This window comes from Hyperolius riggenbachi, chromosome 5 (assembly GCF_040937935.1).
Source record: "Hyperolius riggenbachi isolate aHypRig1 chromosome 5, aHypRig1.pri, whole genome shotgun sequence".
Lineage (NCBI taxonomy): Eukaryota > Metazoa > Chordata > Amphibia > Anura > Hyperoliidae > Hyperolius > Hyperolius riggenbachi.
Window position 1 is genome coordinate 178,086,064 of NC_090650.1, and position 27,591 is coordinate 178,113,654.

At 45.4% G+C, this 27,591-nt stretch overlaps 1 protein-coding gene across 1 annotated transcript in view; it reads right to left on the reverse strand.

Annotated features, from left to right (window-relative positions):
• Positions 1-27,591, reverse strand: part of PDIA4 (protein disulfide isomerase family A member 4) — a 581,813-nt gene that overhangs the window by 418,022 nt on the left and 136,200 nt on the right. Inside the window, exon 5 of the mRNA XM_068236444.1 lies at positions 15,899-16,104. Coding sequence (XP_068092545.1) covers positions 15,899-16,104 — 206 coding nt within the window. The remainder of the gene's footprint in view (positions 1-15,898; positions 16,105-27,591) is intronic.

Consider the following 27,591-nt stretch of genomic DNA (forward strand, 5'->3'; position numbering starts at 1 on the left):
TCATCAGCAATCCCATCATGCTTTGCACAGCATTAGAGGAAAAATGCCCGGGCAGTTTTCCTCTGTGCAGCTAAAAATGAGGCTTGTATAAGAGAAAAAAAGTTCTGATGCTGTGAAACTGTTAAAGAAACACCAGGCCTTTCCAGTGCTGCTGAGTCAATTTTTAGTCTGGAGGTTCACTTTAAGGAAATATTTGAGTGGAAAAAGCCATTGTCTGCCAGTCACCCCCTTGCTCAGCTTCTGACAGCTGGCTTGTCAGAACTGTTAGCTCACCAGCTGTTACCATTACAAGCTGGTGGACTCTGAGGCCTTCCGAAAATTTGTGGCGATTGGGACACCGCTGTGGAAGATATCACGCCGAAATAATTTTTCCAAAAAGGCGATCCGAAACTGTACCATGATGTACGGAATGCCTGGTTTGCAAAGCACGATCAGGGCATGTATATAACTTATACGGCACATTGGGTAAACCTGCTGACCGCTGGCAAGCATGCAGTACGTGGCTGTGCAGCAGAGTTGATGACACTGCCATGGCTTCCAGGCCTGCTGCAACCTCCTCTTCTCCTACATCCTCTTTGCTGTCGTCCTCATCCTCGGATGAGTCCTACTCTACTGCTGGGCTCTCCTCTCCAAGTGCACACCCACAGCTCCCCAAGGCCTATTCCACATGCCAGGTACGACTGTGTCACGCCATCTTGGACATGTCTTGCCTCAAAGCCAAGAGTCAAACTGGACCAGCACTCTTGGCCGCTTTGAACAAACAGGTGGATCAGTGGCTGACCCCGCACCAACTGGAGATCGGCAAAGTGGTGCATGACAACAGAAGCAATTTCTCGTCTGCTTTGAGTTTAGGCAAGTTGCACACGTGCTGAATCTTATAATCCAATGATTTGTGTGCAAGTTCCCAGGCTTACAGGAGGTCCTGAAGCAGTAGAGGAAGGTTTGTGGGCATTTCAGGCGTTCCTACACAGCCTTGGCACGCTTGTCCAATATTCAGCAGAAAGAAAACTTGCCAGTGAGGAGCTTGATTTGCGATAGCCCAACTCGCTGGAATTTAACGTTCCTCATGTTTGACTGCCTGCTACAACATGAGAAAGCCGTTAACCAGTATCTGTACAGCTACAGTGCTAGGGCAGGCTCTGGGGAGCTGGGGATTTCCTGGACAAGGTACTGGACACTCATGCCTACTGCCTGCAGGCTCATGCGTCCGTTTGAAGAGGTGAGAACCTGGTGAGTCGCAGTGAAGATGCCATCAGCGACCTGATCCCATACGCTTTCTTCCTGGAGTGTGCTGTGTGTAGAGTTGTGGATCAAGCTGTAGAGGAGCGTGAACAGGAAGAGGAAGAGTTGTGTGCACCATCACCACCAGAACCAGATTTGTCGTCAACACCTGCTGTACCTACGGAAGCGCAGAGAGGGGAGGAGGAGGAGGGGAAGAGGAGTCAGGAGGAGGAAGATGGCTTTGAGGAGGAGATGGAAGAACAACCGCAGCAGGCGTCGCAGGGGGCTTGTGCTGCTCACCTTTTGGGTACCCGTGGTATTGTTCGTGGCTGGGGGTGGAGGAGGAGAACTTCCGTGACATCAGTGAGGAAGAGGAGATGACTAGGTCAGCATCTAACCTTGTGCAGAGGGTGTCCTTCATGCTGTGCAGCCTGTTGAGGGACCCCTGTATAAAAGGACTCAAGGACCAGGACCTATACTGGGTGGCAACTCTACTAGACCCTCGGTATAAGCACAAAGTGGCGGAAATGTTACCAAATTACCAAAAGGCAGAAAGGATGCAGCAGTTGCACAACAAGCTGGCAACTATGCTTTACACTGCGTTTAAGGGTGATGTCACAGCACAATGGGAAAGAGGTGCCAGTAATCCTCCCATGTCCAAGCAGGCAAGGACAGGGCACTCTAGCGATCGGATAGTGATGTCAGACATGCAGACTTTCTTTAGTCCAACACCTCGCCTCAAACCCTTCGGGATCCACCCTCCGACAACGCCTTGACTGGCAGGTAGCTGGACTACCTGGCCTTGGGTGTGGATATAGACACACTGAGCAGCGATGAACCCCTGGACTACTAGGTGCGTAGGCTTGACCTGTGGCCAGAGCTGTCACAATTTGCCATCGAACTTCTGGCTTGCCCCACCTCAAGTGTCCTGTCAGAAAAGAACTTCAGCACAGCAGGAGATATTGTCACTAGTCGTCAAGGTCAAAAAAGTGTTCAGTACATCACCTTTATTAAAATTAATGAGGCATGGATCCCGGAGGGCTACTGCCTGCCAGAAGACTAAGTTCGTCCCCACACAGCATTTCTGCCTGCACGCCGCTTGTCTTCTCCGCTACCACCAACCAGGTCCAGGACTTCAGGTGGATCCTTAATAATTTTTCTGGTGTGTACATGCCTAATTTTTCTGGCTGCAACAACAGAAGGCATGTACATGTGTCAATTCCCCTTTGTGATCGTTCTCTTGTCGCGGTGAAGGGGCTTGCGTATCACAATGATGTAATGACCTATATGAGTGTGTTGGGGCACAGAACCAAGGTAATAAGGTTGTTGCTTCATTGTGGACAGACCAAATTCAATCAGCTGGACAGTCACTGTTGTTCTGTCATTGAACTACCTCAGCCTGACCATATGGACTGGAAAACCGCCATCGCCTGCACTCTGACCATCACTACACAAAATGCCATCGAGAGGACTGACATTTATGTCCTGAGATCCAACCATCTATCGGATGAAATTAATCATCGGATCCAATCATTTTCGGATTAAACACAACTGTGACCCCAAAGGGTTGAAATTTATGGGGGTGGAAGCACACACAAAAAGGTGGAGGGGTTCCAGTTTGGTGAGGGATATATCGCAGGCAGAGGGCAAATGGATTTACAATTTACAAACACTGGTGCCTGGAGGCCTAAATGTTGAGTTTGATCTTAACTTCTACATTTCAAATGATTTTAACCCTCCTGGCGGTTTAAAAAAATCCGCCAGGGGGCAGCAAAGTAGTGTTTTTTTAAAAGAAAACATTTTCTTCATGTAGCGAGACAAAGTCTCGCTACATGATAGCCGCTGCTCAGCGGCATCCCCCCAGCCCCTCCGATCGCCGCCGGCGATCGGAGATCAGGAGATCCCGTTCAAAGAACGGGATCTCCTGGAGGGCTTCCCCCGTCACCATGGCGACGGGCGGGATGACGTCACCGACGTCGTGACGTCAAAGGAGACTCCCATCCACCCCACAGCGCTGCCTGGCACTGATTGGCCAGGCAGCGCACGGGGTCTGGGGGGGGGGGGGGCGGCCGCGGCGCGACGAATAGCGGCGGATCGGCGGGTAGCGGCGGCGATCGGATGCTACACGCAGCTAGCAAAGTGCTAGCTGCGTGTAGCAAAAAAATAAAAATTATGCAAATCGGCCCAGCGGGGCCTGAGCGGTGCCTCCCGGTGGCATAGCCCGTGCTCAGCACGGGCTTACCGCCAGGGAGGTTAAGGGTTAAATTCCGGATAGATAGCTGGGGGGGGTTAACACATAGGGAGGAAAAAATTGCAGAGTGCCCTGTGGTCGCAGTCTGCTCCGGTCCACGTGGCGGTGATTGACAGCGCCGTTCGCGCAGGCGCAGTACAGACCAACCTGGAGGTCGGCCTGACGTCATCGCCGGGGACCGGGAGGGAGCTGCGGCCAACGGCTGCGGGCAGAGCTGCGGCAAGGGAAATGCAGGGAGTTTGGGGGTGGAGAAAGCCCCGTGTAAGTAGCGCTTATTTTGTTAAATTTGCCTGATAACTCCTTTAAGCGTTAGATCCACCTGGATGTGAGGTGGCCATCCTATGGAGAGCTGATATTGTACAGGGAAGTGTGTGGATATACACTACGTGTGAAGCACGATTTATTACTGGCCACTGTGAGTGTATGCATGGCAGCCTCTTACAACAGTAATGCACTATGTTGAGTTTATTTGATCTTTACAGGCAGAAGATTGATCACTAGCAGAAGAGGTGCGCTGTCTTCAAAGGTTTTCTATACAACTGACTCTGGTCAAACTGATAGCGAATACTCTGAGGCTTATTAAAATTGTTGCAAAATACGGGCTAGGCGCAGTTTGTATATTTGAAGTATGTCCTGAGAGTGTCAACTAATGACAACCCTTTGCAGCTGTTTGCCGTGCATTAAACAGTGAGTTTGGTCTGTCAGTGTGAAGGAGTACACTACTTACACTACCTGATCGATGTATACACACGCAAGATGATTTAAAGCACTTTATGCCTCCAATTTAGGAATGTGATGTGATTTCTGCCCTTTAGGGATTATAACCCTACAATGCGTCAATACATAAGGAACTTTTGGCATGTATCCCAGTCTGGCATGCCCCCCTCCAGGTGTTAGACCCATTGAAACAACTTTTCCATCATGTTTGTGGCCAGAAATAGTCCATGTACATTTTAAAATCGCCTGCATGTTGAAGTCTATGGTGGTTCGCCCAAACTTGAACTTTTGCGGAAGTTCGTGTTCGCGAACCCAAAATCTGATGTTCGGGTCATCACTACATCCTTCCAGTTCGCTGCAGGACAGATCTCAGATTATGATGCTCCAGCTCTATAGGCCCAGGAAGTTGCCATAGATCTAGCTTATTGGGGGTGTGATCTCCTTAGGCGATTGCAGAACGCTCATTTTATAAGCCTCTGAAGTGCATACTCTTATCCATCTCGCAATTAAAGCTTAAGCCATCCTTTCTCTAGTCTTAACTCCTGAGAAGTTGATGAATAATCTTAATTTTCTAAATTCCTTCACTCTCTGTAAATAAATCAGTAAACATTTTCTAGAAAAAGTTGTGCTAACAACAGTTCTCAGTGTAGTAGAGGCCATGGATCTTTTTCAGCACTGACAATAGCAGAGGGTACCATGTCCTCTTTGTCCAGTCTGGCGCTATGAGTATCAGAGACATCTTTAATGATCTCAGTTTCTGCAATACTAAAGAAATTAACGGAATCGGTGGAAAAGCGTAAGCGCTTTCGAAAATCCATACTGAGCTAGAGAATCTACTCCATAGGCTCCAGTCGGATCTAGGGAAAAAAACTTTTGCACTGACTGTTCTTTAGATTGGCAAATAAGTCTATTTCTGGTTCTCCCCGTTCTCTGGTTATGATCCTCAACATCTCTGGATTAAGGCATCAATTCTGAATTTGACATTCTTTGTCTGCTTAACAGATCTGCCATCTGTTCAAAGTCTCTTTTAAATGGATTGCTGAAATTGACAGAAGGTTCCTTTCTCCCCAATCTAGAATTTTTAACAACAGTTTCAGTAATTTTTTTGGGTCTTGTCCATCTTTGACTGTCGATATAAAAGATACTACAAGTGATATTGTCTGATCGAATCTGAACGTGATAACCAATCAGATTTTCGGCTACCTGAAGTAGACGCCATTCACATGAACGCGCCAAGTACAGGATAATCATGATTCCTTGTAGATGTAATTTCCCCATTAATTTTGACATCACCTTGGTGAATATCCTCGGTGCTGAGGAAATCCTGAATGGTAGGCACAAGAATTAATAATGCTTGGTTCCACATCCTGAATGCTGAACCTTAGATATCTCTGGGACATTTCGTTTATGGGTACATGCTAATAAACAGCGGTTAAATCTATGTTTATGATGAAAATGTCCACAGACATGAAAGAAGATTTCTCATTGCAAACACGGTTTCCATTCAGAATTTTTTGTAACAAATTAATGGATTTAAAGTTTTTTAGATTCAGAATCATTGAATCATTCTGAATTTGCCTGTAGGTTTTTTTTTTTAATAAGAAAAATCCTGGAATAAAATCCCTGAATTTTCTCTCTATGATGTCCTATAATAACTCTTGCAGAGCGAATTTCTTTTTTTTCTCTGTGTTTTTTTTTGTTTTTTTTTTTAAAGGAGAACTGTAGTGAGAGGTATATAGAGGATGCCATATTTATTTCCTTTTAAGCAATACCAGTTGCCTGGCTGTCCTGTTGATCCTCTGTCTCTAATACTTTTTGCCCTAGACCAGGCTTTCTCAACCAGGGTTCCCTGGAACCCCAGGGTTCCTTGGCATTTTACCCCATTGTGGGGGAAGTATAATAGAGCACACTATAATAGGTGGTACTGTAACAAGAAGCACTAAATTGGGGGGTCAGGAGACAGTATAATGAGTGGCAGTGTAATAGGAGATAGTGAAATTAGCAGCCTAACATATTTAAAGACCATCCCTCCTGAAAAATAAATGTAGGGGTTCCTCGAGAACAAAAAATTGTTTGCAGGGGTTCCTTGAGATCCAAAAGTTATTTACAGGGTTCCTCCAAGGTAAAAAGGTTGAGAAAGGCTGCCCTAGACCCTAAACAAGCATGCAGCAGATCAGGTGTTTGACATTTTTGTCAGATCTGACAAGATTAGCTGCATGCTTGTTTCTGGTGTGATTCTGCAGGCAGATAGCGCAGCAGGGCCGCCAGGTAACTGGTATTGCTTAAAAGAAAATCAATATGGCAGCCTCCATATACCTCTCACTACAGTTGTCCTATAAGGTAGAGCCTTGAACTGCAAATGAAGGTGCTGGGATTGAATCTGAGCTGCTGCTTTTGTTATAATATGAAAAAAGCATACTTGCCATCAGGATATCCTTGCACAAAACCATTATCTGAAAAACATTTTCATTATATCTATGCACAAAATTATCTGAAAAAGCATCCTTGCTATCAGAATATTTACGCAGATAATTATCTGAAACAGTGGCGGACATACGGCCGTGCAGGCCGTGCCGCCGCACGAGGGCCCCTGAAGTTCTGCTGCTTCAGGGGCCCATTAAGTATTGCAGGTTTTTTTTTTTTTTTTTTTAACTTGGGGGGCCCAACTCCTGTCCTCCCCCCTCACCTCGCCCCCCCCCCCCCTCATGCGGCGGGAGAGCGGAAAATACAAGTCTCCGGCCGGGGCGGCAGCTGCCGCTTGGTCTCCAACTTTGGAGACATATCGGAAACTAAGCAGCAGCTGCCTCTAGCGTCTGCTGCAGCCCCGGCCGGAGACTTCCTGTATTTTCTGCTCTCCCGCCGGCTGCAGCGCATACCGGGAGGGGGGCCCCGAGGTGAGTGAGGGAGGATAGGAGTCGGGCCCCCCACCCGGATAGCTACCCACCCGGCTACCTTACCCACCCACCCGGCTACCTACCCCGCTACCTAACCATCCACCCGGCTACCTACCCGGCTACCTAACCAGGCTACCTACCCACCCACCCGGCTACCTAGCTACCCACCCGGCTACCTAACCACCCTGCCGGCTATCTACCTGGCTACCTACCCACCCGGCTACCTAACCACCCTGCCGGCTATCTACCTGGCTACCTACCCACCCGGCTACCTACCCACCCGGCTACCTAGCTACCCACCCGGCTACCTAACCACCCTGCCGGCTACCTACCTGGCTACCTACCCACCCGGCTACCTAGCTACCCACCCGGCTACCTGACCACCCTGCCGGCTATCTACCTGGCTACCTACCCACCCGGCTACCTAGCTACCCACCCGGCTACCTAACCACCCTGCCGGCTATCTACCTGGCTACCTACCCACCCGGCTACCTACCCACCCGGCTACCTAGCTACCCACCCGGCTACCTAACCACCCTGCCGGCTACCTACCCACCCGGCTACCTAGCTACCCACCCGGCTACCTAACCACCCTGCCGGCTATCTACCTGGCTACCTACCCACCCGGCTACCTAGCTACCCACCCGGCTACCTAACCACCCTGCCGGCTATCTACCTGGCTACCTACCCACCCGGCTACCTACCCACCCTGCTGGCTACCTACCCACCCACCCGGCTAACTACCCACCCACCCGGCTACCTACCCACCCGGATACCTACCTACCCACCCGGCTACCTACCCACCCACCCGGCTACCTACCCACCCGGCTACCTAACCACCCTGCCGGCTATCTACCTGGCTACCTACCCACCCGGCTACCTACCCACCCGGCTACCTAGCTACCCACCCGGCTACCTAACCACCCTGCCGGCTATCTACCTGGCTACCTACCCACCCGGCTACCTAACCACCCTGCCGGCTATCTACCTGGCTACCTACCCACCCAGCTACCTACCCACCCACCCGGCTACCTACCCACCCGGATACCTACCTACCCACCCGGCTGCCTACCCACCCACCCGGCTACCTACCCACCCGGCTACCTAACCACCCACCCGGCTACCTACACACCCACCCGGCTACCTACCTACCCACCAGGCTACCTACCAACCCACCAGGCTACCTACCCACCCACCCAGCTACCTAACCACCCACCTACCCACCCACCAGGCTACCTACCCACCCGCCTACCCAGCCACCCACCAGGCTACCCACCCGGCTACCCAGCCACCCACCAGGCTACTTACCCACCCGGCTAAGGGCTACCTACCTACCTACCCACCCGGCTGCCTACCTACCCACCAGGCTACCTATCCACCCAACCACCCATGGGAGCTGCGCGCCGGATGGAGGCTGGGACAGGAGGTCTGCTGCTGCAGGTGAGTAAATGTTTTTTTTTTATTATTTATTTTAGCAGGTGTATGTTCTGGGCAGGTCTGCCACATGATTGCGTGTATGTTCTGGGCAGGTCTGCCACATGATTGCGTGTATGTTCTGGGCAGGTCTGCCACATGATTGCATGTATGTTCTGGGCAAATTTGCTACATGATTGCATGTGTTTTCTGGGCAAATCTGCCGACATGATTGCAGGTATTTTCTGGGCATATCTGCCGACATGATTGCAGGTATTTTCTGGGCATATCTGCCGACATGATTGCAGGTATTTTCTGGGCATATCTGCCGACATGATTGCACGTATTTTCTGGGCATATCTGCCGACATGATTGCACGTATTTTCTGGGCATATCTGCCGACATGATTGCACGTATTTTCTGGGCATATCTGCCGACATGATTGCACGTATTTTCTGGGCATATCTGCCGACATGATTGCACGTATTTTCTGGGCATATCTGCCGACATGATTGCACGTATTTTCTGGGCATATCTGCCGACATGATTGCACGTATTTTCTGGGCATATCTGCCGACATGATTGCACGTATTTTCTGGGCATATCTGCCGACATCATTGCACGTATTTTCTGGGCATATCTGCCGACATCATTGCACGTATTTTCTGGGCATATCTGCCGACATCATTGCACGTATTTTCTGGGCAAATCTGCCGACATGATTGAATGTATTTTCTGGGCAAATCTGCTCACATTATGTGTATTTTCTTGAGAAAACCTGCACAATTATGTGAATTTTCTGGGGAAAGGGTCACCAAAACTTGGGCCCACTGTCTTTGCGTTGCACTTTTCAAGGGAACCTGAGGTGAGAATAATATTGAGGCTGCCATATTTCTCTCCTTTTAAGCAATACCAGTTGCCTGGTTGCCGTTCTGGTCCTCTGCCTCTTATTCTTTCAACCATAGACCCTGAACAAGCATGCAGCAGGTCAGGGGTTTCTGACAATATTGTCAGAACTGAGAAGATTAAGCTGCATGCTTGTTGCTGGTGTAATTCAGTTTATTACTGCAGCCAAATAGATCAGCAGGGCCGCCAGGCAACTAGTATTGTTTAAAAGGAAATAAATATGGCAGCCTCCATATCACTCTCACCCCGGGATCACTTTAAATTACAGTTAGCTCCGCCCTTATCCGGTCATTGCCACGCCCATTTTTTGCCGCGGCGCTACGCGCCGCAGGTTCTATCCACGCCCATTGTAGCTGCACACATTTTTGGGCGCGGCAGGTCAGGGGGGCCCACAATTGATATTTTGCACAGGGGCCCACTGCTGCCTGTGTCCGCCACTGATCTGAAAAGCACACTTGCTATCAGAAAATGAACAAAAAAATCATTATTTGAAAAACATACCCGTTATCAGAAAATGTATGTACAAAAATTATTATCTATAAAGAACAATTGCAATGAAAATATCTATGCAGAATTCCTGATTGAGAAAAATTCTTATTTGGAGAACCAGATTTAAATGGTTCTGCATCTCCTACAGTCAACAAACACCTAGTTATGCACGTGGCTGTTCAATTTGGAGCAAATGCGGCTGACCTTGTTGATACTGCTATAGATCGTGTTACTGCCATAGAGGCTACAGGTACATTTTAAAAAGTCTCTACCATCCCCTAGCAGACAATTCATTGTAGGAAGCAGTATTATCTTCAGTTATCATTTTTAAAATGCAATTTTGACAGGATGCTTAGGTTCAATCAGTTGGTCATTTATTATTGAGTAATAGGCAACGCCTGGACCTAATAGAGCTATCGGATTGATCCGATGCACACTGAAAATCATATGAAAACAACGTTACTAACAAAAACTGGAGTAATGATTCAATTAAGACCATTAGATGAAGCAATCAATTAGCAAAAAAAAATCCCAGCCAAATGATTTCAAGTTAAGTCAATTACATTAATATGCATGTTACTACCAAATAGTGATACTTAACCAAACAAACATGTGTTGCATCTGAATATATTGTACGTCAATCAGTACCAACATTAATGCAAATGAATCAGTTAACGTACACCTGTTGCTTTAAATCCTATTCTGAAAACAGTATACAGATTGCAAACCACAAAGAGTGCTGCAAAAATGAAGTTCAGAATAGCACCCAGCCCGAGTGGATTCTATATATAAAAATATAATATATATACCAGTATATTGCAGCACATAGGATTAACAAAAATCTGAACAGTACCTAGCAAAATCAATATCAATGCTGTACTACGGGAGTGCAGAATTATTAGGTAAGTGGTATTTTTGAGGAATAATTTTATTATTGAACAACCATGTTCTCAATGAACCCAAAAAAACTCATTAAAGGGACTCCGAGCAGTGCAGAAACTATGGAAAGATGCATATCATTTTAAAGCTCTATTTTTCCTCTTTCCAATGATATATAAACCGCCGCCCTACGCCTTTTAGTTTTCGCAATTTTCGCGATTGAAATTGCCGCGGCCGCGATTTCGATCGCGAAAATAGAGAAAACTAAAAGGCGTAGGGCGACGGTAGGTGTCGTCAGAAAGAGGAGAAAGAGAGCTTTAAAATGATATCCATCTTTCCATAGTTACATTGTATTACACAGGGCGACTTTTTCTCAAAGTCAGCAGCTGCATTCTGCTGAATGTGTAAAGGCGTAGGGCGGCGGTTTATATATCATTGGAAAGAGGAGAAAGAGCTTTAAAATGATATGCATCTTTCCATAGTTTCTGCACTGCTCGGAGTCCCTTTAATATCAAAGCTGAATATTTTTGAAAGTAGTTTTTAGTTTGTTTTTAGTCTTCGCTATTTTAGGGGGATATCTGTGTGTGCAGGTGACTATTACTATGCATAATTATTAGGCAACTTAACAAAAAACAAATATATACCCAGTTCAATTTATTTTTACCAGTGAAACCAATATAAAATCTCAACATTCACAAATATACATTTCTGACATTCAAAAACAACAAAAACAAATCAGTGACCAATATAGCCACCTTTCTTTGCAAGGACACTCAAAAGCCTGCCATCCATGGATTCTGTCAGTGTTTTGATCTGTTCACCATCAACATTGCGCACAGCAGCAACCACAGCCTCCCAGACACTGTTCAGAGAGGTGTACTGTTTTCCCTCCTTGTAAATCTCACATTTTATGATGGACTACAGGTTCTCAATGGGGTTCAGATCAGGTGAACAAGGAGGCCATGTCATTCGTTTTTCTTCTTTTATACCCTTTCTTGCCAGCCACGCTGTGGAGTACTTGGACGCATGTGATGGAGCATTGCCCTGCATGAAAATCATGTTTTATATTAAGTATGCAGACTTCTTCCTGTACCACTGCTTGAAGAAGGTGTCTTCCAGAAACTGGCAGTGGGACTGGGAGTTGAGCTTGACTCCATCCTCAACCCGAAAAGGCCCCACAAGCTCATCTTTGATGATACCAGCCCAAACCAGTACTCCACCTCCACCTTGCTGGCGTCTGAGTCGGACTGGAGCTCTCTGTCCTTTACCAATCCAGCCACGGGCCTATCCATCTGGCCCATCAAGACTCACTCATTTCATCAGTCCATAAAACCTTAGAAAAATCAGTCTTGAGATATTTCTTGGCCCAGTCTTGACGTTTCAGCTTGTGTGTCTTGTTCAGTGGTGGTGGTCTTTCATCCTTTCTTACCTTGGCCATGTCTCTGAGTATTGCACACCTTGTGCTTTTGGGCACTCCAGTGATGTTGCAGCTCTGAAATATAGCCAAACTGGTGGCAAGTGGCATCTTGGCAGCTGCACACTTGACTTTTCTCAGTTCATGGGCAGTAATTTTGCGCCTTGGTTTTTCCACACGCTTCTTGCGACCCTGTTGACTATTTTGAATGAAACGCTTGATTGTTAAATGATCACGCTTCATAAGCTTTGCAAGTTTAAAAAGGGAAGGTTCAGGGAGGGTGGTTAAAAAATAAAAATCAATTTCCACTTACCTGGGGCTTCCTCCAGCCCGTGGCAGGCAGGAGGTGCCCTCGCCGCCGCTCCGCAGGCTCCCGGTGGTCTCCGGTGGCCGACCCGACCTGGCCAGGCCGGCTGCCAGGTCGGGCTCTTCTGCGCTCCAAGGCCCGGCACTTCTGCGTCCCACGCCGGCGCGCTGACGTCATCAGACGTCCGCCGGGCTGTACTGCGCCTGCGCCCCGGGAGCCTGCGGAGTGGCGGCGAGGGCACCTCCTGCCTGCCACGGGCTGGAGGAAGCCCCAGGTAAGTGTAAATTGATTTTTATTTTTTAGCCACCCTCCCTGAACCTTCCCCTTTAAGAGTGCTGCATCCCTCTGCAAGATATCTCACTATTTTTGACTTTTCTGAGCCTGTCAAGTCCTTCTTTTGACCCATTTTGCCAAAGGAAAGGAAGTTGCCTAATAATTATGCACACCTGATATAGGGTGTTGATGTCATTAGACCACACCCCTTCTCATTACAGAGATGCACATCACCTAATATGCTTAATTGGTAGTAGGCTTTCGAGCCTATACAGCTTGGAGTAAGACAACATGCATAAAGAGGATGATGTGGTCAAAATACTCATTTGCCTAATAATTCTGCACTCCCTGTAGTTCAATACTGCTGAAAATCCCACCTCAAATCAGCACAGTGTCTTGCTGGTCAGCATATAGGTTAAAACACATGCATAAAAACTTTGCACATAATGGTTTTAAAAAAAAACAAAAAAACTTAGCCCTCAGATCAGGACATCTATATATTCACTCAGCGCTTAACCAAACACAGACCTCTGTGATCAGACGTGGCACACTGACGTTGGCCCACCTGCTTACCTTTCCAGCGTCTTCCCGCTTTACTCTCGCATCCATCCTCTACCCTGCAGTGCACAAACCGCAATAGATGGACACGTACAGCACCCTGTCAGCCGCGCAGACCGAGAGGAACGTTATGCGGCATCCTGCTGCAGTCACTCGTTTGAGCGAAAGCACTTTCAAACTGAGGGCAAAGCCATCCACCTTCGTTAAAGGACAGCCTCCACCACTGCACTTACAATCTCCATCACGTCTCAACATGGTGTCTTCCTCCAGACACTCAACACCGCTCAGTGGGATGACTAGAAGGCTCCCACACAAAGTAGGAAAGTAGCTCCTTGCACACCAATAGCAATAACCCTCCAGGCAGGTGCAACAACTCCCCAGAGACCAAACTAGCCTTGGCTCTGCCTGGCTGCTGACTAGCAGATCCCATAAAGAGCTCATGTCCCAGGGCAGGAAACACACAACTGAGGTACGGATACTTGGGGAACAAGGTTTGGGTGTTTCCTGTTCTGGGGGCGGAGCCCTATCTCATGTGTCACTGTCCTAGAGGGTTATAGGAAAAAACTGTTTAAAGAGTAACTGTCAGGCTGCAAAAGCTAATTTAAACCTCTATTCTCCTGTGTTAAACAGTTTAGAAGGAAGCCAAAAAGGCAATACTGAAGTTAAAAATCTCTCTTACTTTTGATGTGTGCTGAACAGCAAGGATGTTAGACCCAAGCTCTTAAAAGGACGACAGGCCGCATACCATACTGCAAAGCATTCTGGGGCTGCTTGGCTCCTCCCCTCAGCTGCTAGTGAGAAGTCACAGGCTCGTGTTACAACGGCCAGCACTGAAAAATCTCCGGGCAGAGTATACTGCATGAGTCCGCTATTGTTCCTAGCCACATGGCTAATTAATATTCACTTCACAGTAGTGTTGTATTTTTTCTGAGTCGAATCATCAGGAAGCAGGCAGGACATGACGACACATTTGGCTTCATAGGAGACAGACAAACATGGAACCTGCCATGAGCTGTCAGGAGCATCATTCTCTGCAAATACTATATAAAAATTCTGTGAAATCCAAACGTGGACAGTGAAATGCATATGTAATGTAAGTAAAGCCAATCTTTAGCTACTGATATATGTGTTGTTTTTTCTCTGAGACCTTATACCTAACAGCTCCTCTTTAAAAGAACAAATAAATATTTTTTTATTTTGTTATAAATTTAAACTAAAACCTTAAATACTTACTACTGTACATTATTGGTATAAACTGTATTTTTATGTGTGCCTTCATGGAAAAGCATGTCTGTACATTTATGTTGCATTGATAAATTCACAGTCTGGGCCTTAACCACCCTGGCGTTCTATTAAGATCGCCACGGCGGCTGCGGGAGGGCTTTTTTTTAATTAAAAAAAAACTATTTCATGCAGCCAACTGAAAGTTGGCAGTATGAAAGCCCACTAGAGGGCGCTCCGAAAGCGTTCTTCTGATCGCCTCCGGCGACCAGAAGTAACAAGGAAGGCTGCAATGAGCAGCCTTCCTTGTTTCGCTTACCTCGTCGCCATGGCGACGAGCGGAGTGACGTCATGGACGTCAGCCGACGTCCTGACGTCAGCCGCCTCCGGTCCAGCCCTTAGCGCTGGCTGGAACTGTTTGTTCCGGCTACGCTGGGCTCAGGCGGCCGGGGGGACCCTCTTTCGCCGCGCAGCGGCTATCAGGTAGCACACGCGGCTGGCAAAGTGCCGGCTGCGTGTGCTGCTTTTTATTTCATGTAAATCGGCCCAGCAGGGCCTGAGCGGCAGCCTCCAGCGTTAATGGACGAGCTGAGCTTGTCCATAACGCCAGGAAGGTTAAGCAAACCTGAGCATCTATACTTTTAAAGACTTTTCAAAGACACACAACATCTACATATGAATGTATAACCAACAATGGACAACAGCTTGTCCCTCAAAGGTTGACATTTAATGGAGGAATGGCCTCAAGGTATGACATCAAACAGTTGCAAAACAATGGCTAATCGAATTGAATCTAATCAGGATCGGACATGTTGGATTTAATCGAATCGTAAATAGAATCGTATCGTGTAGATTGGGTTTAAGGCACCAGGTTTGAGGATGCCACCTAATCTTTTGATTTTGTGTCGTCAAGGGCTGAGCTAGCTACAGATGGATTATCAACAACCCCCAACCAGTGCTTCAAGCCATGGAGGAGGGGTCTTCAGAGGAGAGATCAAAGGAACTATTTTTCTAAGACACTCACTCCCTGAATTAGAAGGCTGAATTCTGGCTCACCATGAGCTTGCTGAGAATGCTGTAACTCCCAATGCTGACTGAGGGACAGAAAAGAGTCTGTAACTTGCAATAAGGACACATGGGCATAGAGATATAGCAGAAAGTCAGGGCTCAACTGGCGAAAGAAGTATGACTGTGTTGGTAGGGTATAAAGCAATTATGTAAGTCACATATGTGTGCCATAACTTGTATTTATGTATATTTGTAAATAAACACCTTTTACCCTTTGAAACAAGATCAAGTGTCTGGTCATCAATATAGAGATAAGAAACATAAGCTAGAATACATTCTACACTTACCATATTTTTCTCTGGGCCCATTGTAGCTGAATACTTTGCCCTTACGAAAAATCTTCAGTGTGGGGTATCCAGTCACGTCATATTTCTTTGCAAGATTTGTTTCAGCAATGGCATCAACTTTTGCTAAAGTTATAGCTGGTAAGTGCTTACTTAATTCCTGTGCCGCCTTTTCATATTCTGGAGCAAGTTTCTGACAATGTCCACACCTGTGATTACACCACCATAAGAAAATTAAAAACACACAAACAAACACACACATACAGCATCCATTAACACTGAAATACTCGTTTTTGGGGAATCCCCTTCGAGACAAAAAGTAAATGTAAAACAGTACTCAGCTTACTTATAGTTAATTACTCTTACTATATTAATTAGATAAAAAACTTAACATACATTCAAAAGCAGGATTATCAAATATCTAATATGTCAAATACATAGCAAAAATAATTGGTTGAGGTCATCATCTACTTTAACTTAATTTCCCAAATTTGTGTGGGCAACTCCTAGTTTCATAAGTTATCTAATGTAGATTCCGATTTTCCATGTATCGGTAAGAATGCCATGTGCAAGTAGCGTACAGCAATTTAACTGGTACTAATACGTAGGCCTGTTGGTGCAAATGGGTTAATAAGTGGTGCTCTACCGGCATTAGTACCGGTAAGGTTTTTATGTGGTCCCTGTGCACGGCAATCTTACTGGTGAATAGAGGCCATAGATGCAAAGTGAAAGAAGTCCTGTTTGTTCCATTGTATACATTACAAAAAATATACAAACTACAATTAATACAAATATTTACTTCATATGATGTAACTTGATTTATGAGGAGAGGTAAAAACAGCCCAAACACTTACTGCCAGAAAGAAAAAAAAAATTCTGCTAATGCTGAAAAAAAACCCTGATCAATTACATTAATCCGATCGGATTGGTTAGGAGATTTTTGTCCATTAATGGTCTCAAATGATATTTTCCAATTGTTCATACAAAGAATCGTTCATAAACGATCGTTCAGAAAATCATATCATTAGTGGCCACCTTAACCACTTGAGGACCGTGGGCTTTAACCCCCTTAAGGACCAGGCACTTTTTTTCCCATTCAGACTACTGCAGCTTTCATGGTTTATTGCTCGCTCATACAACCTACCACCTAAATGAATTTAGGCTACTTTTCTTGTCACTAATAAAGCTTTCTTTTGGTGCCATTTGATTGCTGCTGTGATTTTGACTTTTTATTATATTCAGCAAAAAAGACATGAATTTTGGCAAAAAAAATTTTTTAACTTTCTGTGCTGACATTTTTCAAATAAAGTAAAATTTCTGTATACATGCAGCGCGAAAAATGTGGACAAACATGTTTTTGATTAAAAAAACACCCATTCAGTGTATATTTATTGGTTTGGGTAAAAGTTATAGTGTTTACAAACTATGGTGCAAAAAGTGAATTTTCCCTTTTTCAAGCATCTATGACTTTTCTGACCCCCTGTCATGTTTCATGAGGGGCTAGAATTCCAGGATAGTATAAATATCCCCCAAATGACCCCATTTTGGAAAGAAGACATCCCAAAGTATTCACTGAGAGGCATAGTGAGTTCATAGAAGATATTTTTTGTCACAAATGACACTGACAAAAAAAAAAAAAAAAAAAAAAAGTTTCCATTTCTTCTAACTCGCGACAAAAAAAATGAAATCTGCCAAAGACTCACCATGCCCCTCTCTGAATACCTTGAAGTGTCAACTTTCCAAAATGGGGTCATTTGTGGGGTGTGTTTAGTGTCCTCGCATTTTGGGGGGTGCTAATTTGTAAGCACCCCTGTAAAGCCTAAAGGTGCTCATTGGACTTTGGGCCCCTTAGCGCAGTTAGGCTGCAAAAAAGTGCCACACATGTGGTATTGCCGTACTCAGTAGAAGTAGTATAATGTGTTTTGGGGTGTATTTTTTCACCTACCGATGCTGGGTGGGAGAAATATCTCTGTAAATGACAATTTTTTCATTTTTTTACACACAATTGTCCATTTACAGAGAGATTTCTCCCACTCAGCATGGATATGTGTAAAAATACACCCCAAAACACATTATACTACTTCTCCTGAGTACGGCGATACCACATGTGTGGCACTTTTTTGCACCCTTAATGCGCTAAGGATTTCACAGGTCATTTTGAGAAATTTCGTTTCAAGACTACACCTCACGGTTTAGGGCCCCTAAAATGCCAGGACAGTATAGGAACCCCACAAATGACCCCATTTTAGAAAGAAGACACCCCAAGGTATTCCGTTAGGAGTATGGTGAGTTCATAGAAGATTTTATTTTTTGTCACAAGTTAGCGGAAAATGACACTTTGTGAAAAAACCCAATAAAAATCAATTTCCGCTAACTTGTGACAAAAAATAAAATCTTTTATGAACTCACCGTACTACTAACAGAATACCTTGGGGTGTCTTCTTTCTAAAATTGAGTCATTTGTGGGGTTCCTATACTGTCCTGGCATTTTAGGGGCCCTAAACCGTGAGGAGTAGTCTTGAAACAAAATTTCTCAAAATGACCTGTGAAATCCTAAAGGTACTCATTGGACTGTGGGCCCTTTAGCGCATTAAGGGTGCAAAAAAGTGCCACACATGTGGTATCGCCGTACTCAGGAGAAGTAGTATAATGTGTTTTGGGGTGTATTTTTACACATACCCATGCTGAGTGGGAGAAATAACTCTGTAAATGGACAATTGTGTGTAAAAAAATCAAAAGATTGTCATTTACAGAGGTATTTCTCCCACCCAACATGGTTATGTGTAAAAATACACCCCAAAACACATTATACTAATTCTCCCGAGTACGGCGATACCACATATGTGGCATTTTTTTGCACCCTAACTGCGCTAAGGGGCCCAAAGTCCAATGAGTACCTTTAGGATTTTACAGGTCATTTTTGTTTCAAGACTACTACTCACGGTTTAGGGCCCCTAAAATGCCAAGGCAGTATAGGAACCCCACTAATGACCCCATTTTAAAAATTAGACACCCCAAGGTATTCCGTTAGGAGTATGGTGAGTTCATAGAAGTTTTTATTTTTTTGTCACAAGTTAGCGGAAATTGATTTTAATTGTTTTTTTTTCACAAAGTGTCATTTTCCGCTAACTTGTGACAAAAAATAAATTCTATAAACTCACCATACTCCTAACGGAATACCTTTGGGTGTCTTCTTTCTAGAATGGGGTCATTTGTGGGGTTCCTATACTGCCCTGGCATTTTAGGGGCCCTAAACCGTGAGGAGTAGTCTTGAAACCAAATGTCGCAAAATGACCTGTGAAATCCTAAAGGTACTCATTGGACTTTGGGCCCCTTAGCGTTCGTAGGGTGTAAAAAAGTGCCACACATGTGGTACCGCCGTACTCAGGAGAAGTAGTATAATGTGTTTTGGGGTGTATTTTTACACATACCCATGCTGGGTGGGAGAAATATCTCTGTAAATGACAATGGTTTGATTTTTTTTTACACACAATTGTCCATTTACAGAGAGATTTCTCCCACCCAGCATGGGTATGTGTAAAAATACACCCCAAAACACATTATGCTACTTTTCCTGAGTACAGCGGTACCACATGTGTGACACTTTTTTGCAGCCTAGGTGCGCTAAGGGGCCCAACGTCCTATTCACAGGGCATTTGTTTTCTAGACTACTCCTCGCGGTTTAGGGCCCCTAAAATGCCAGGGCAGTATAGGAACCTCACAAGTGACCCCATTTTAGAAAGAAGACACCCCAAGGTATTCTGTTAGGTGTATGGCGAGTTCATAGAAGATTTTATTTTTTGTCACAAGTTAGTGAAAAATGACACTTTGTGAAAAAACCCAATAAAAATCAATTTCCGATACCACATGTGTGGCACCTTTTTGCACCCTTAATGTGCTAAAGGGCCCACAGTCCAATGAGTACCTTTAGGATTTCACAGGTCATTTTGAGAAATTTTGTTTCAAGACCACTCCTCACGGTTTAGGGCCCCTAAAATGCCAGGACAGTATAGGAACCCCACAAATGACTCAATTTTAGAAAGAAGACACCCCAAGGTATTCTGTTAGTAGTACGGTGAGTTCATAAAAGATTTTATTTTTTGTCACAAGTTAGCGGAAATTGATTTTTATTGGGTTTTTTCACAAAGTGTCATTTTCCGCTAACTTGTGACAAAAAATAAAATCTTCTATGAACTCGTCATACACCTAACAGAATACCTTGGGGTGTCTTTTTTTCTAAAATGGGGTCACTTGTGGGGTTCCTATACCGCCCTGGCATTTTACGGGCCCAAAATCGTGAGTAGTCTGGAAACCAAATGTCTCAAATGACTGTTCAGGGGTATAAGCATCTGCAAATTTTGATGACAGGTGGTCTATGAGGGGGCGAATTTTGTGGAACCGGTCATAAGCAGGGTGGCCTTTTAGATGACTGGTTGTATTGGGCCTGATCTGATGGATAGGAGTGCTAGGGGGGGTGACAGGAGGTGATTGATGGTTGTCTCAGGGGGTGGTTAGAGGGGAAAATAGATGCAATCAATGCACTGGGGAGGTGATCGAAAGGGGGTCTGAGGGGGATCTGAGGGTTTGGCCGAGTGATCAGGAGCCCACACGGGGCAAATTAGGGCCTGATCTGATGGGTAGGTGTGCTACGGGGTGACAGGAGGTGATTGATGGGTGTCTCAAGGTGTGATTAGAGGGGGGAATAGATGCAAGCAATGCACTGGCGAGGTGATCAGGCCTGGGTTCTGAGGGTGTGGGCGGGTGATTGAGTGCCCTAGGGGCAGATAGGGGTCTAATCTGATAGGTAGCAGTGACAGGGGGTGATTGATAGGTGATTGACAGGTAATTAGTGGGTTATTACAGGGGAGAACAGATGTAAATATTGCACTGGCGAATTGATAAGGGGGGTCTAAGGGCAATCTGAGCGTGTAGGCGGGTGATTGGGTGCCCGCAAGGGGCAGATTAGGGTCTGATCTGATAGGTAACAGTGACAGGTGGTGATAGGGGGTGATTGATGGGTATTTAGTGGGTGTTTAGGGTAGAGAATAGATGTTAACACTGCACTTGGGAGGTGATCGGACGTCGGATCTGCGGCTCAATCTATTGGTGTGGGTGGGTGATCAGATTGCCCGCAAGGGGCAGGTTAGGGGCTGATTGATGGGTGGCAGTGACAGGGGGTGATTGATGGGTGATTGACAGGTGATCAGGGGGATAGATGCATACAGTACACAGGGGGGGGGGGGGGTCTGGGGAGAATCTGAGATGTGGGGGGGGGGGGTGATCAGGAGGGAGCAGGGGGCAGGATAAAAAAAATAGAGTTTTTAGATAGTGACAGGGAGTGATTGATGGGTGATTAGGGGGGTGACTGGGTGGTGGGCAGGGGTCTGAGGGGTGCTGTGGGCGATCAGGGGGCGGGGGGGGAAATCAGTGTGCTTGGGTGCAGACTAGGGTGGCTGCAGCCTGCCCTGGTGGTCCCTCGGACATTGGAACCACCAGGGCAGGAGGCAGCCTGTATGTAAACATCACAAAGTGTATTATACACTTTGTAAGCGGCGATCGTCGGGTTAACATCCCGCCGGCACTTCCGTATGGCCGGCGGGATGTTGCGGCGGGTGAGCGGAGCCAGGCGGAGGATCGCGTCACGGATGACGCGATCGCTTCGCCCATGGCCCTACAAGGACCTCCGCAATTTGTCAATACGGCGGTCCTTGCGGGGTCCACTTCCCGGCCGCCAATTGTCAATACGGTGGTTAGGAAGTGGTTAAGAAAATGGAAGTTATTGGGGGAATTACTGAGAAGGACATACCAGTACATAAAAGTACCCATGATCAGTATAATTTTTCCCTCAGATTCAATCTTTTGATGCAATTTTTATGATCGAATGATATAGAAAATTGCACCATGTACGGCACAAATTGATGTGAAATGATATATTTTTGAAATGAATGTTGGATTTTTTTTTTTTTAACAAAACTTTATTAAACTTTTCACAATTGACATTAGCAACATTTCATTCCCTCCATGAGGCATTGAGCTTAACGATTTTAGCATACAGGAAGTAACTTTTACAAACCAAATTATATAAGCATAAAAGATCCAATGGGAAACTCCCCCTATAGTGCCGTGGTGGAGCGGTTATCTGGAACGTCCTTTCTCCCTTCACCCCCCTCCCCCATTTCTCCCTCCCCCCTCCCTCCACCCTTCCCTGTCACTCCAGACCATACACTTCAAAAAGACCTTAGGAAATGTCTAGTTTTCCAAGCGTGCCCAGCAAATGTTCTGTCAGGTACCATTTTGTGTACTTGAAGTGTTCCATCAAGTCTCTTATTTCCTGTTGTGTGTAAATCCTTTCAATAAAGAGTTTCCATTTTTTAAAGAATGTCTGTTTTCTTGTCCTTGTGGTTTAATGTGTCCATTTTATCCAGTTGGTGGAGGTGCATGAGTTCCTCTTTAACATCCCACAATGTGGGAGGACTTGTATAGATCCACTTGTTGAAGATCACCTTTCGAGCTGTGATTAGGATCAGATGAGCTAGTTTACTCAAGACTTTAGTGATGGCCTGTGGATTGCCTTCTGACTCTGTGTGTGATTCTTCAAAGTTAAACAGCATTAACAGAGGGCTCAGTTCCAATTGGATTTTACACATTTGTTTAGTATATTGCATCACTTTTTTCCAAAAATCTACCACAATTGGACAGCTCCACACACAATGGTATAAATCTGCATCCGCTTGATTACACTTAGGACATTTAGCTGTGTAATACGCTGGTGGATTTTTATATTTAATATTGAAGGCATACTTCGCCTTATGGATAAATTTTAAATGGGACTCTCGCCAGTTTTCCCCCACTATCAATTTATGGATCACCCCATATCCCTCAAGAATTTTTTGTGGAAGGTCATCGCTTGGTATATGCTTAGACCAGCTGGCTAGATTGTTTGCTGCTTTTTTGGCAACCGTTAGTTGCTGGAGGTCCGTCTGGATCGCAGACAGTGATATTTTAGGAATATGCGGGGCTAGGAATTCATCCAATTTATTTAATGTGGTTGTTTTTTTAAATTGGTTTCCCTTGCTTTCTAGAAATGATTTCAATTGGCCATAATATAGAAAATGGTGGCGCGGAATGCCATATTTTGACCTGATACCTATAAAGGATAGTAATTTGCCTGCATTCAGATCTAATAATTGCCCCAACCGGTGAATTCCTTTGTCCTGCCATTCATAAAAACCTCCATGGGCAAGACTTGCCGGGAACTCCGGCAAGCCGCGTAGGGGCATATATTTAGAGACCAAGTAAGGCATGTTAAATATTTTGCACAGCTCCCTCCAAGTCACTATAGTATCATTCAAGATTTTGCTACTTCTAAATTTTGGTGGTAAATGCTTATATGATGTATGTAGCAAACCAGAGAGGGACCATGGTTCGGCATATGAGGACTCTAGGTCATAATTTGAGTAAATGCTCGAGCCATTAATCCAATCCCTTACATGGCGGGTTAGACAAGCTATATTGTATCTTCTTATATCAGGTATAGCTAGGCCCCCCCAAATTTTAGGGAGTTATAGCTTGGAGAGAGCTATTCTTGCCTTCCCTTTCTTCCACAGGAAGCGTGTAAATGCACTGTATAAATCTTTGACATCTGAATGCCTCATCAGCAATGGTATTGTCTGTAGAGGGTAAAGCAATCTGCCAAAAGACACCGATTTGATTAATGAAGCCCGTCCCATCAAATTAATGGGCAGGTTTTCCCAATTAGCTAGTTGGCGCTTAATATCCAGTATCAGGGGGTAATAATTTTTTGAGTACATAAGAGATGGGTCTCTAGGAAATTTGATTCCTAAATAAGTTACCTGCGAGCATATCTTCACTGGGAGGTGTGTCATATTTATTTTCGGGGCTGATTTTGATAAGTACATTAGTTCGCATTTAGATACATTGACTTTGAAGCCACTTAATTTGCCTATTTCCTCGATTTTCCCCAGTACCTGTTCTAATTGCATCATAGGATCCTGCAGGAATAGCAGAATATCGTCGGCAAACATGGCTTGAGACACTTTATGTCCCCCGATAGTGATTCCCGCTATGTTTGCCTCAAGAAATCGGGTCATAGGCTCCAAGGCTAGATTAAAGAGCAGAGGTGACAAGGGGCACCCCTGTCTCGTGCCTTTCTCCAGCGTAAAAGGATCAGACAAGAAACCTGGGGTGTAAATACGGGCATTGGGATTTATATGCATAGCTTTTATTAAATTTCGTAACGAGCCAGTAATTTTCATTTTATCCAGCACGCCCTCGAGCCATTCCCAGGATACATTATCAAAGGCCTTTTCCGCGTCGATCATTAAAATGGCATAATTTTTGCATGTTTCGGGATAGGCCTTAGCATAATCCTGAACCAGGAGTAGTTTCCTAACATTGGCCACTGCTGACCGATTTCTGACAAATCCCACTTGGTTTGGGCTAACAAGTTTAGGAAGAAGGTTGGCCAATCGATCTGCCATTATTTTTGATAATATTTTTATATCCTGATTAATTAGGGATATCGGCCGATATGATCCTGGTAGTAGGGAATCCTTGCCAGCTTTGGGGAGAAGTTTAATATAAGCCGTGTTTGCCGACGTGGGGTACCTACCCTCCCTCAGAACTGTATTAAAAAGAGTCGTCAGATATGGCACCAGGTCCTGACGTAACAGTTTGAAAAATTCCGAGGATAGTCCGTCTGGACCTGGCGCCTTACCATTAGCAAGATTCTTGATCGTGCTTTGGACTTCATTTTCGGTTATAGGGGAGTTTAGTTCCAAAAGATCTTCCTCTGAAAGAGAGGGTAGAGACACTCTGTCCAGCCAACTCTGCACTGCGTCCCTAGTCCCTTTAGTGGTAGTATCAGCGTATAATTTTTTATAAAACTCTTGGAATATGGTGTTAATGCTTTTCGGGTTATGTTCTACCTGACCTAGGGGCGATTGGAGGGAAGTGATTGCTGTGGTGTTAAAAGGGGGTTTTGACATGCGTGAAAGTAATGTACCTATTTTATTACCAAATTTGTAAAAATATATATCTTTATAGGATTTTAGGTACATGTCCCGTGTCTTTAGATTTATTTCCGTGTCTCTTTTAACTCTTTGCCATTCTAGTCTTGCCTCAGGAGAGGGGTTATCTAGGAATTTCTTATGGGCCGCCCGTAGCGATTCTATCGATTTCGTGTACTGGTTATGTGCTGCTTTACGTTTGGCCGCTACATAGCTAATAATTCTTCCCCTTAATGTGGGTTTAGCTGCCTCCCAGAATAAGAAGATGTCTTTTATATGTGCCTGATTATCTTCCTTATACTCCCACCACCATTGCTGTAGCAGTTGTGCGCATCCTTCATCCTCATACAAGTAGGACGGGAACCGCCATAATATGTCAGTTCCCTTAGGTACCGTAGGGGAGAAGGTCAGTTGTACTGGAGCATGGTCGGAGATTACTAGGTCTAAGATATCAATGGTTAGAACCTGGGACATGGCCCGTTGGGATAGTAAAAAGTAGTCTAACCTTGACCATATGTCACGAGGGGATGAATAAAAAGTAAACTCCTCACCATCTGGGTGTAATGACCTCCATCCGTCGCATAGGCTAGCCGTTTGGATATAATCCTGGAATAGGACAGATTTAGCTGTGGTTTGAGAGCTGGCTGTCCTTCTTTTGGACCTATCTTCCCCCAAGTTAGCCATGGCATTAAAGTCTCCCCCTTGAATAATTTTGCACGTGTCTGTAGAAAGGGTATTAGTCAAAAGATCTGCAAAAAAGGACTTATCCTCAACATTAGGCCCGTAGACACTCATGATCGACACCTCCTCACCCGCTAAACGAAGTTTAATCCTTTCCCACCTCCCTTCTTTGTCACATTGTTCTTCAATTACCTGACCCTGTATTTGTTTGTGTATTAATATAAGTACCCCCGCCTTTTTCCCCTGAGCTGGTGAAATATACCTGTCCCACCCAGGATTTACGCATATAATTAAATTGGTCTCTTGTTAGATGGCATTCCTGTAGCAGTGCAATATCGGTTTTTACCTTCTTCAGATGTCTTAAGATAATAGATCGCTTACCCGGGGACCGAAGTCCCTTAACATTCCATGTTGTTATTCGTAATGCCATTTCCACGAAAATGTTGGATCTAATGACCACCAAGCGTCCACTGACAATTTGACCCGTCTGATCTGGAGTGGCTTAGCCAGGACCCTTCCCTCCCCTTTCCCTCCCTTGTAAATTCCCCACCTTAAAAACCGAACAAAAATTATTATCCAACATATATAACCCCACATAATGTGACTTCACTTTTTTCCCGGATGACCTTCCTCCAACTCCAAAACCGGTCCCCCTCTCACTAATCTCAGGCTTCTTTTATGACATTTTTTTCTAGAGCATTAACTCAAACTTTAATACCATAGTATACCAGAATGCTATCATTGATAGAAAATAACATGTACTATGTCATTCTGGCACAAACCTTTCTCTAGTTATACAACAGCACCCCCTGCTGGCAGTCCCTCAAGCTTGAAGGTTAATAGAAAGAAAGTTAATCATTTGTGGCATTTTCAGACACTGAACGTAAAAAGGATAGAGCTTCATTAGCGGCTGTAAATATATGATCCTTGTCTTTGTCGTCTGTGATCCTCATTGTTGCTGGATATTGTAAAGCGAATTTCCAATTCATGCCTATACACATTTCACATGCAGACTTGAATAGCTGACGTTTTTTGGACACTTCCACCGAGTAATCATTAAACAAGAATACTTTTCGGCCTTGATATTCCAGCGGATGTCCCAGGTCCCTGTAGGCTCTTAACAGGTCTGCTTTTTCAGCAAAGTCTAGATAGCGAGCGAGCACCAGTCTGGGGGGCTTTGTGTCCTGGTCAGAGCGGGGCGGCCCGACCCTATGGGCTCGTTCTACTTTCATGGGCCTTTTGAACCCCAGCATTTTGGGAATTGTTGTCATGCATAGTTCTCGGAGAGCTGGAGCTGCTATATTTTCAGGGACCCCCACCACTCTGATATTATTTCTCCGTGACCTGTTTTCCAAGTCCTGTAACTTGTCTTTAATAGCCTTATTCTCCTCAAGCAGTTTCTTATGATCTGTGCTTTCTTTAGCCACTTCATCTTCTAAGGATTGGATCCTAAATTCAGCATGTGTCAGCCTCTGGGCATGTGCCTGGAGATTGCTATTAATGGCCTGGATGGACTTATCCAGAGTTGCCTGCAGCGTGGCCTGCAGCTCTGGGGCTAACTGTCTGGCCACCTCCGTTGCCAATAGTTTATAGTCTATGGCCAGTTTATCCCCCTCACCTGATTGCTGTGTGGAAAATTCGTCTTCCGACCCCCAGTCTGCCGCCCGCTGAGAAGTGTCCTCTCCCTGTGGGGGCTGAGACTGTTCCATGTGCTGTGGAGAGGCCGCGGCGGCCATCTTGGTGTGCTCCGTGTCGGCCTTTCCTTTGCGCGTGACGGATCGTAGCAAATAGCGATCCATAAGCGGCGGATTCCGTGCCTGAGCGCTCCGGTGTCCTCCCTCTATGTTGTGGCTGTGCAGGGGGTGCTTTTTCTGCTGTGCAGCCTAGCGGAGGGGGATCGGTACGCGGAGCTCCTCTTTCAGCCTGCCACCATCCGGGCGCCGGAACCGGAAGCCACCGAATGTTGGATTTTTATGATCGAATCAG